We start from the raw sequence: 11,739 nt of genomic DNA, 5'->3' as shown, positions 1-11,739 counted from the left end.
GCATTAAATCGGATCAAAAAGAAAACACGCTCGGTCCTTACTCTCAAGAAGGCCGAGGAGCGTGGGCATTATCTTTCAAGTAAACGACAGTGTTATTGGTGTCAATGTTCTTTCAAAAATATGTTAGACTTTACTATAAAGCTAGAAAATCACATTGAAAATGATGTTTGTAAAGATGCATTAGTATGGTAATTGCGCAAATGAACCAACGGGTGATTTAAGACTTAACGTGAACATCTATTCATGGATATAAACTTCCTAAGATGTTATTGAATTCACGCAAAATAAAATCAGTTTCTGTTCTCTGTTAACGAATGGCAAAAGGTGCAAAAACGTTCATAATTATTTTTTTCATTTACACACGTTTTGTGTTCACGATGTACGACAATTTCATTCTTGGATGATTTTATATATAAGGTTCTGCCTCTAACACGGTTTGAATTCAGTGGATTGCATAACTTCCCCTTACCCCTAGCCCTTAACCTTCCCCTCCCCCCTTCCCCCTCCTCCCACATCTCCTGGATTGAAATTTAATGAAGTGCGTGGATTACAATGAAAGCCCTCAACAGGAACATGCCCCCTCCCAAAAGAATTCAAGGTTACCGTGAAGTGGTCACAATCACACCTTTTTAATGTCCCTTCCATACACGCCCGTGCTCTCCTTTGATATAATAATTGAAAAATCTCCCGAGAAACGATACACAGCTCGTTTTGAACAACGCATATACGGCAGTTGAAATCCATCTGGTAGTTTCTCATCTGGAAGACAAAGTCCAAAGTCATCTTCATCTGAAAAAGTCACTTTGGAGAGATACTTCAGCAAAGTGTTTCTTACGTCGTCTTGGGGCACAAAGTTCATGTGGAAACCACTGTCTAAAATCACGGAAAAGTAACGAAACCAGATAAACACATTAGCTTGATTGAAATGTCTGCTTTCCCTATTAAATAAAAGAGGCCAGGCAAACAGGAATACAGGAATACACACAGCTTTCTTTTAAAAAACTGGCTCTTTATTTCTCCTTGCGTAAAGCGGGAGAGGCCGACTCACCTCCAGAACGGGATATAGCAGACGCCTCCTGAAATTTGGTGCATAGATCGATAATGATTGCAGCACCCGTGGCCGTTAAATACAATGCTTTTAATGACATCCAAATATTTCCGCATAGATATGATGTTGAGGTTCGACGGCAATGTACACGCAATGGGAAAGTTTTATCAATATACTTCACATACCTACTAGTGCACGAATAGCGAGTCTGCAATCAAATTCGCAGCCAGGAAATAAGATGTCTGCTCGCAGATATCTTTGAGGTGGTAAAATTAACCATCCACGGCATCGAGATCTCGTAAATTGGTCCTCAAAGCATACCTCATCCAAAATGTTCTTTAGGTCAGTAGAAGGGATTTTTATACTTTCCAACGTTTTTCCAACATTCTTCTTCATGACACATACCTGAAAGAGAAAAGACCAGTCCAATCTACAGCGCTCACTTTAAGTACAACCCACTTCATTATACTGTAAAACGATGGTAAGCCTCCATAATGCACCCGACTTGTTATCTACTGAGAAACAGCAAATGTATGAGGGAGTAACCAGCACTTGGCCTAGTTTTGGATGAACTTTCCTGTGATTGTGAAGCCAATAACAACCAAACAAACAAACATGTTAAAACACTTCATCTGAAGAAACAACAGGAGGAAGTGCCTTTTTTTTCTCGTAACTGTATACTGTCCATCAATGGTATCCCGATAATCCTACAAGAAGCTTACGAACCAAACAATACTCTAAACACAAAAGTATCGAAATCAGTCTGAATTACATTGATATATATTTGAAGTGCGGCTTGCAGACGTAAGAAAGAAGTGATCCTCGCAATTATCTGGACCATTGCCTATTTTATTAATGTACAACAAAGCAACCCCGAAGTCACTTGACCCCGACTCCAGCACGCTAACAATTCGGCTACCGCGACTCCAATATGATGATGAGATATTTCTAGGCAACTCATACTGCCAAGCAATTATTGGTAATTGGTTGATGGACAGCTGACATAGGCTACATAACTTGTTATTTGCCTTGCTAGAAGCGTACAAATTCCATATATTTGGGTATCGGCATTTTCACAGTTAAATCGATTTTCCTGTGTACGCAGACCTTACCAGGTAAGCGAGGTAGTCCCTCACATTGGCCCTATTCCCATCGTAATACTTCTTAAGTTATTTTTAGATCTCCTGCGAGATCCGGTATTCCCACGAGGGTTAACTCATAGCCAATCATATGTCCCCATTTTCGCGAACGACGCGAATCACTGCGTGAGAATTCGCTCAGCTGTCAACATTGGTAAAAATGGGGACATATGATTGGCTATCAGCTAACCCTTGTGCAAATACCGGATCTCGCAGGAGATCTAAAAATAACTTAAGAGGGATTACGATGGGAATAAAGCCAATATGAGAGATTACCTCTCTTACCTTCATACTCTCTTGTCCTTACATAGCATTTTATTTTTACTTTGAGATTTTGAATGGTCATCCTAACTCTAAACCCTTAAAACCTCGTCTAAAAAGCTTCGATCTGTGAAAATACAGCGTTACAGACCTGGTATTTTGAATGGTCAACCTAAATCTAAACCCTTAAACCCTCGTCTACAATTAGCCAATATCAAAAATACCATAATACTCTTTATTTTTCCCTCCAAAGTTTTGCACGAGCACTGTTTGCAGTTTCATTTAGGACCATTATAAATCCCAAGAGAAAATAAAAACAATGGTTATGCAAAATTTTTGAGGGACAAACAAAGAGTGTTATGGTATTTTTGATATTGGCTGATATGCTTCGATCTGTGAAAGAGTCACAGACCTGGTATTAATTAGTTTTTGAAAAGCCTCTTGGAAATCATCCACCATTTGTGAGCGTCTCTCGTTCCATATGCATTTTGCTGTTTTTGGTGTGATTTCCTTGTGGATTCCTGCTCATAGTCCCGGTAATGGGCTCATGGCCTCACCTTGAAAGTTAATTGACCCCCATTCGGCTTTCGAAATGTGAAATCGTATCTTGATTGAACGTCTTCATATTCGGGAAGGGATTGATTGCACAAATGCTGTTCCACAAATTTCTCATCTAGGTTGACTCCTCCTCTAAATAACGTTCTCCACTCAGTTCCCTCCAAAAGCTTCCTCGAAGCATTTTCAATACTCCACTCACCGCCAGGGCCTAACCAACAAGGACATCATAAGCATAAGCTGTTTAAAATCAATTGTCGGTCTCCGGTAATCAAAGAAATTACAACACTAGCTATGTACAAGACGCTCAAGCACACCGAGGGGTGAGGGGTGTCCAATGCAACCCCCGTTTGGCCAAAAACTCAGTTTAGATCAAATGGAACTGTAACCTAGAGAACATTATTAAGATTGTTGGCTAACCTCTGGAGGAAGTCTGCTTTTCTAAAATGTAGGACTTATACTGGGAATTTTCAACGGTACCATTTTGCACTTCCTTTTCATTTTCGCGAGACAGTTGGGCTCGATTGTTAGGGTCAAAAATTCCGAATTTTTCGTTCACTGAGACAAAAGGAAGAGACCAGTTGAAAAATGCTTAAAAAGTGTTTCACGCATCTGCAAAGTTTAGATATTTCATCCCAAATTTTGCCCAAAGTGGGTCGGACCTGATTGCAAGCAAACATTACCCGTCGAACTTTACCCGGTGAACGATTTGCATGCATGCATGCAAATCAAGCAAAAAACAGCAGGTAAACACTACCTTTTCGCAGTTGTCTTTCTCGCAAAAATTTGCAACATGTAACTCGCATTCATATCAACATGTTGTGCACAGATTATTTCACATGTATCAGTCGCAAAAGTGTAAATGATACCTTCATCAGGCTGGCGAATGAGAACGGTTCCGAACTGACACCATATGTCGGCGTTCAGAGGTCGTTTTGTTCCTACTTCATGCTTAATCCTTTCGAGCGAGTGCAACACGTCTGCCTCTAATGTCTTCAAATAAATAGGGTCATTCGCAAGACTGGGAGATTCCTGAAAAACAAAGCAAACAAGTGGTACTGGTGAATTAAATAGTGAAGAGAGGGTCAAGAAGAAATTAGACAACAGAGAGCATCTTTACAAAGCAAAGTGGTGAAGACGGGAAGGAATGACTGATTATCTGAATGAAGATGACAACAATGAGTACAAGGATGATGAAGACGACGGCGATGACGATGATGATCACGAGGAGGAGGAAGATGACGATGATGATGATGATGATGATGATGATGATGATGATAAGGGCTTTTGCTCAACAGGGTTCTTTCTTAAAGATGCAGTCAAAAGGAAACATCGTTCCCATTCCTTAAAGAAGCATTATTATTCTGGCCCCAGTTGTTCAAAAGATGGAAAGTGCTATCCGCTGGATAAATCAATATCCAGGGAATAATTCATAGCCAAACCAAATGCGCTATCCAATGGATAGTGATTTATCCGGTGGATAGCGTTATCAACCTTTTGAACAACTGGGGCCAGAACGATAGTGTTCCTTTGTACTACAACTAGACGCTTTATACAGCGTACACTGGGTTGCCTGTGGTACGTGTTACAGAAAAACAGAAGGCACTGAATTGGGTGGTATTGAACTGCAGGGTTCCAGTTAATTTTTTCAAGTGGGGGGTCATTAAGACCATTCGAGGGTGACCCACATGTTGCGCCAGCAGAGGCCCTCTGGCTCACACGTTCACACCTTTAATTATTTTGTAATGTCCTGTCCCATTTGGAGGTCTTTTAGTTTTTTAAGCTTTGGTAATAAATTCAGTTTAGAGATAACAAAACACGCTCTTGACTAAAATTCACTCGTTTCTTCTTTAAGTAAATAGTCTGCAAAAAACTAACTGCAAATTGCTCTGACGAAAGTTTTCCGGTATGTCATGAATGTCTTGCAGTTGCACTAAGCAAACGTTTATTGCACACGCTAAGAAAGGACTGAAGGTGTTGTTTCCGCTTCATAATTCCCCTTATTGTTAGTCTAATCTGATGCCAGGTCAAAACATTGTTTGGCTTTACGTTTGCACCAAAAGTACTGTAAAAGCCAGGAGTTAACAGAAAAAGATTTCTGCAGTCTCTGACTTTTATGATGTTGCGCTAGGCAACCATAAAGGTGCATGTGATTACCTTGTGTCAACTGAATTGGCCGTTCCGAAATTCAGCAGGGAACTGGGACGAGTTTCAAATTTTAATCAATCGATGAACTGACACCACCACATGAAAGATCATGTTAAGATTGGTCATTTGACCAAGTATGATGCTTTATGGGTGAACGGAGACCAAGTTATGAACCTTGAAATACGGTTTAAAATCCATACAAACGTCTCTAATTTTGACAAAGCGTCCCACAAAACCATATAAACTCTAAATTGTTTTTTATCAGTTTAGTGACAACTGCAAAATCCCGTCATGTACGTACAATTTGAAAGAAGCTGCGATGAAAATCGCTATGTTTGCCCATTTTAAAGAGTATCACGGAAATCACAAAACTTTTAAGAGTTTATACGGTTTTGGGGGACGCTGTATCAAAATTAGAGACGCCTGTATGGATTTTTAACCATGTTTCAAGGTCCATAGCTTGGTCTCTGTTCACCCTAAAAGCACCATACTTGGCCAAATGACCAATCTCAACATGATCTTTCATGTGGTAGTGTCAGTTTATCGATTACTTAAAGTTTGAAACTCGCCCCAGTTCCCTGCTGAATTTCGGAACGGCCAATAGAACTACCGGAAAGAATGTTAATCTTTTGTCGTTTTCAGAGTAAACCAACGTCTTTGGTTTTTTAATTTTGTTGTAATATTTAACTGAATGTTTACATTTCACCTGTCGGGTCAGGAAGCCTTCTTTGTCGGGTTCCTGAGCACGTATCTATTTTGCCTTCTGGGTGAACTATTTACACAATCGCGAGGTTGAGCGGCCATGTAAATGAAAATCTGAATATTCATAAGATACAAAAACAGACTTGCGAATTATCGCAAATCACAATACTGACAAGCACAAAAGCAGAAGAAATGGTTAATAAATATAAAGTTTGTTACTATCTGAATGTTTTTGGGTTAGAGTAAAGGGATATATTGTCATGCAAATGATGTGATTTCTCGCACTAGCAAGTCGTAGCCATAAATTGGATTAACCAGGCAGTTAAAGAAATATTGTTGGCTTCCCAAGTAAATTTCATTTAACACTACAATGACAAAATCATTTGTCAGAGAAATAAAATTCCTGTCTCCTCGCGTATCACATTTCAACGCACGTATGCAAATTTGTTAACTCATTTTCACCACATCCCGATTCCCGTGAAATTTTTCTTCTTTCAAATATTAACAAAAATATTTTTCCTCGTCAAGCGTTGCATCTTTTATGTTCAAATAACCACTAAAAATAAAGATTTTTTTAACGATCTATCCGTAGATATTTTTTCATAATTTAATATTCTCTGTCAAAATTTGCACAACAATCAAATCACAAAAATAGCAACGCACGCAACAAATTTAGTCGCATTTACCTCTTCGTCGAATTCTGATGATTAACACAGGAATTTTTTAGTTATTGTGAAAATCTTTCTATATTCGTTAGCAATCACCCTTTCAAATTTCAGAGAAATCGACCAGTCCGCGAATATTTTACGAGTTTTCTTCAATGGGATGTCAAAAGGCCAAGTGGATGTTATGCATAATAGGGGAAGTTCGGGCGATCAAGTTGCGCGTGTGACCCGTGATAAATATTTTTTCACAAAATGTTTCCGAATCGTCAAGTATCACCACAGGAGACAAGACCATCGTTCTAAAAGCTTATTCTACGCCGGTTCTGGAGGTAATTTTGAGAGTGGAAATCAAGTTTACGCTGCATGGTATATTTATATTTAATTAAATTACTATTGCCATAAAAGCTATCCAGTTAAGCTCGCATATTACACAACATGATGAATTCATAAAGGCCACCTTTTCCAGCGAAATATTTTTTGAAACAAACATCATATTTGCTATAGGAGGCAAAAAACCCTTCCTATTTCATTACGTGCGTGAAGACAAGAAACTCAATCGTGTCAAATTACACTTCGTGTCAAAAACGCAACTAAATAAATTTCCCGCCAGTGTTCAGCATCAAACCCTTTACTGAAAAACCCTTTACTTGAATTATCAAGCAAAAAATGGGCAACAAGCTTTCTTTCAAATATTTTTTGACTAACAAGAATTAGTGAAATTTCCAATTGTTACCGGAAGACTGTGCAGAATTGAGACAAATAAATATAAATAAGCCAGACAACAGAGATCAAAGATCCAAGTTGTTCAATTCCTTCTCTGTCTTTTTTAAACCCATTAGTTACTAGCAGGAGCCCATCTGGAGCGTGCAACTTCCATACAGCGTCTGTGAAACGGCGTTTTCACAAGTAGGTTTATTCTTAGACTAGCCCTTCCCGCGAATTAGGTCAAAAAACAAAGGCAGTTCCGGTTCGGTAACCCTATGACGTCAGCGTTATTTCTTGTAATTGGTCATCGGGCTCCTGTGGGAGTCTCATTCGCGGGAAATTCAATCTAAAAATAAATCGGTCTGTGAAAACGCCGTTACACGAACACAGTAGAGTTGTAGGCTCCGGGTCATGGGTTCCTGTTACTAGAGAATTTTCCATTTGATTTCAGTGTTGTACAAAACACCAAACTTGTGCAATATTAGAACTACACCTCACTTTGATTACGGCTCGACGGGCGAAAGATTGTTGTCGAAGTCCATTACTCGTCGCATTTAAGATTCCAGATATTTATTTTTCACCGCCTGTCTTGTTTATCCAATTTACGTTCCATTCTTTAGCTCCATAAGGGTACATTTTGTTTAAAGATCCTCCAAAACGCCATTTGCGTTCAATCTTCGACGCCATTGCAGGTTAATGAAATATTCTACAGTGTCAAACCGGAGAAATCTACGCCTTTCTACTACCCCATGAAATCCTACCAAAATACGCGCGCATCACGTAGCAAGGCAGTGATAGGAAAGACTTTTCCCAACACGGGAAAAAAAAAACCAAACAAATGTCACCCATTTTCCGACTGGGATTGCCATACTGGCAACCTAGTAAATAGGAACAAAAGGCAGTTAGTAAAGAAAAATCAGTTAAGCGGAACAGACTTCATCACATGCATGCAACGGCTGTTCTAATTTTGTCTCAAACGCTACAATTTTAGTAGGTCAAATAATAGGCCACTTTGGAAAATACCATAATACTTTTTTTCTTCCCCCAAATTTTGAATAGGCGTTGTTTTTGTTTTCTCTTGGGACCATTGTAAGTACCAAGAGAAACTGGAAACAATGCTTATGCAAAATTTGGGGGGACAAACAAAGATTATTATGGTATTTTCCGAAGTGGCCTATAGGAGCAACAAGCTTCGTATTGAGTTTACTGAATGATTGAAACAGGAACAGAAAAACAAAATGAATCTAGGACCACACCAAAACTGGAATATTGTCCGCAAAGAGATAAAAAAACAACAACAAGGCGTTCCTTTTGAATAAGCGAATGGAACTTATTGTTCCAAAATAAATAACGGAACGAGGCATTCCTTTTCAATGAGCGAATGACCGGCATCAGGCCAAACTTTCTGCTGTCGTTACTTTTGAGGTGATGATGATGACGATGTGATTGTGATGGTGATGGAAGTGCTGATCGATGATGATAAGATCTTACAAAATGAAGCAGTGGTAGGGCGCTTCCTGTGAGATCCGGTGATCCCGGGTTCAAGGCCATTTCTGACCTCCAGTTGAATTTCAACCTGGTAGTCCCAAGTTTAACTTCTCGGCCGCACTGAGGTCAGCTGGGATTCTTAACAGTTTTGTTGCTGTTGTTGTTCTGTCCTGTCATCTCATTGAGAGTTTCATGAGCCCTGAAAAGCCCAGTGGGGTATGACCAACTATGTATAGTTCTTTGCTTTATGTAATATCAAAGGATGCATGCTTTCAATCACTTAAAACCCTTTATTTCCGGATTTTTTTAAATTCGACTACTGAGGTGTCATAATTTTACAAAATTACAAATGACAAATTTTCTGTGCAAGACTTCTAGCAGGCTATTTTTTTGGGGGGGGGGGGCGGGGGGAGACTTTTCGAGTACTCACTAGGGCATGTTAAATGAGCATCATCTGTGAAAAAAGCTAGAAAAAAAGAGACCTCGTTGTATACCTCTGTTCCACAACTGTGGAATGGTCTTAACCGGTACTCCATGGGGGGTCCATAGTCATTCTCCAGTCTGAGCATAGTATTCATGGGCAAATTGAAATCGTCGATGAAGTAACAACTTTTGTTTGATTTATTTTGTTCAAACTTTAGTTTTCCTCCTTCCTGTGGGTAAAGCCAAATGATATACATCATTAATCGAACACCAACATTTCTCAAGCAATCACTTAAACATTATATTTGATGAACTTGTCAAAAAAAAAGGAAAGGCACTTTGCCTTGTCAGACTTGTAAACCATTTCAAGGTTTTATGGGAACTGAACCAAGTAACTATACTAACATGTTTTAAAATGTATTATCATAAACATGCGTTTAGAGATGAATAAGCCCTTTGCATGGCTGTATCACGTGACCTTTCTGGCATCTATTTTGTACCACGACCACTTTTATGATTGACAAGGTCACGTGACATGGCCATGCAAAGAGCCTATCAAGCCAATGACCTCCGGATCAGCAGATAAACACCTTAACCAAAACGATCCAGGAGGGTGGTTTCTCTTGGTCAAAACTGTGACAAATTGTACATACGTGTTTTCGTACACATTTACCCCAGATTTGATCTGGTAATAATCAAATTTAATATAATGTTATACTGTGCTGACATATGCCCGGAAATATTTAAAATAGTGTAAGGCCTTAGTTGACGGACTTCGAGAGGGAGGACACGTGCACATGACTTGGTTGTAAGTTCAAGTGATCGTTTGGTGTGCTGATTTTTTCGGGACAATAAAAATGTTAAACTACACTGTGCTTGTGCGTCTTACTTGGTGGCACCCGGTGACTGATGTCACATATGTTTACTTTTAAATGTTGTTGATTCTCATGGCCTCAGGATTTTCTCTTCCCCCGCCAGCGCCACTTAAAATTCACGACCAGAATGCCTCTGAGAAATGGAAAATTTTTGAGCTACTGATGGAAAAATTACGCACTTGCAACTGAGCCGAATAAAACGTCCGAGCGAGTTCAGGTAGCCGCTCTGTTGATGGTAATCGGACGAGAAGCGAGAGATGAAAACTCCACGTTCACAGGTTGGGAGGAAGGTGCGGAGTACTGTGAGCCTGGGAGAAATGTGCCGTTCGAGTGGTACCGGTTCAATCAACGAAAGCAAGAAGCCTGTGAGTCATATGACCGCGACAAGACCTCACTTCGGAAGCTTCCTGAAGGATGTGATTTCGACAAAATCACGCCAGATGAAATTCTAAGAGACAGGCTCGTTTTTCGAATACGCGACGGGAAAGTCAAGGAAAGACTCTTGCGTGAAGCATATTTAACGCTCGCGAAAAGAGACGAGATATGCCGAGCAGCCGAAAGTATGCGGGCTCAGCTGAAAGTAGTCGCCGAAATCGGAGGTCCTGAAGTAAATGAAGTTCGCCCTGACGACTTACAGTGAGCAGGAAGACAAAAAAAAAACAAAAAGCAACCACGTTGCCCACAGCAACAACAACTCAGAGGTCAAGAGTGCAATAACTGCCGTTTTCAACATCCGGAAAATCAGGATTGTACCCGGCTGAGGGAAAGGAATGCCACTCCTACGGAAAGAGGAATCAAATTGCGTGTTTCCAGGAGGTGAAAGCTGTGGACAATTGTAACAAGGACGAAGAGGAAATGTAACAGGCAGATGAGGTGTCGACTCTTTGGCTAGATGTCTAGCAGCTGGTGACTGTTAAGGTGGATGCTGGCAGCTATATACGTTTTCAAGCTAACACAGGTGCCCAATGCAAGGTCCTATCGTTGCATATCTACAAGAAGGCAACGAATGACAAGAAGCTGGAAAAAGTCCAAACAATGGAGACGTCTCTGAAAGCATACGGGGGCTCCAAGTTGAAAGTCGTCGGCAAAGTGCCTCTCCGTGTATGGAAAAACATTCTTCTTTTCACTGGACTGCCGTTTGGTAGACAGTAATGGCATACCTCCCATACTGGGACGGAAGGCATGCATAGGCATGGGAATCTTGATTTTATCGTGACAATGACCACCAAAGCAACACAGAAACGGGTAATGCACCAGTGTTCGCAGCGCAGATTCCACATACAGTAATTTCCACGAAAGACTCAGTGTTCAAATTCCCGAAAGTAGCCAAGGAGGGAGTTGGAGGATTTAACGGTGGCTATAAAATCAGGGTGGAGCCTATAGTTCAGCCAGTTCAGCATGCCCCATGTGTTGCAGTAGCAGTGAGGCCGAAACTCAAAGCAACATTAGATGACCTTGTGAGCCAAGAATTCATCCCACGTGACGGAACCAACCCAGTGGATAAACTCAATAGTTGTGACTCCCAAGAAGAATGGTCAGCTCCGTGTTTGTCTAGATCCCAAAGATCTTAACCGGGCGATTCTGCGAGAAAACTATGCCGATGGTTGCGGACATTGCAACGCGTTTGCACAGGGCATAAAGTGTTCACTGTGCTAAATGTTCGCAACGGGTTTTGGCATGTTAGTTTCGATGAGAACTCTTCTTATCTCACAGCCTGTCAGACACCATAT

The 11,739-nt window shown here is 40.4% G+C and overlaps 1 protein-coding gene across 1 annotated transcript in view; it reads right to left on the bottom strand.

Moving 5' to 3' along the window:
- Positions 1-11,739, bottom strand: part of LOC138039155 (uncharacterized) — a 109,610-nt gene that overhangs the window by 91,710 nt on the left and 6,161 nt on the right. The window contains 5 exon segments of the mRNA XM_068885342.1: positions 626-873; positions 1,234-1,453; positions 3,006-3,214; positions 3,873-4,035; positions 9,206-9,364. Of these exon segments, the coding sequence (XP_068741443.1) occupies positions 626-873; positions 1,234-1,453; positions 3,006-3,214; positions 3,873-4,035; positions 9,206-9,364 (999 nt within the window).

Source organism: Montipora capricornis, chromosome 2 (genome assembly GCF_036669925.1).
Source record: "Montipora capricornis isolate CH-2021 chromosome 2, ASM3666992v2, whole genome shotgun sequence".
NCBI lineage: Eukaryota > Metazoa > Cnidaria > Anthozoa > Scleractinia > Acroporidae > Montipora > Montipora capricornis.
The sequence above is the reverse complement of the archived record's forward strand: the minus strand, read 5'-3'. Positions and strand labels throughout refer to the sequence as shown.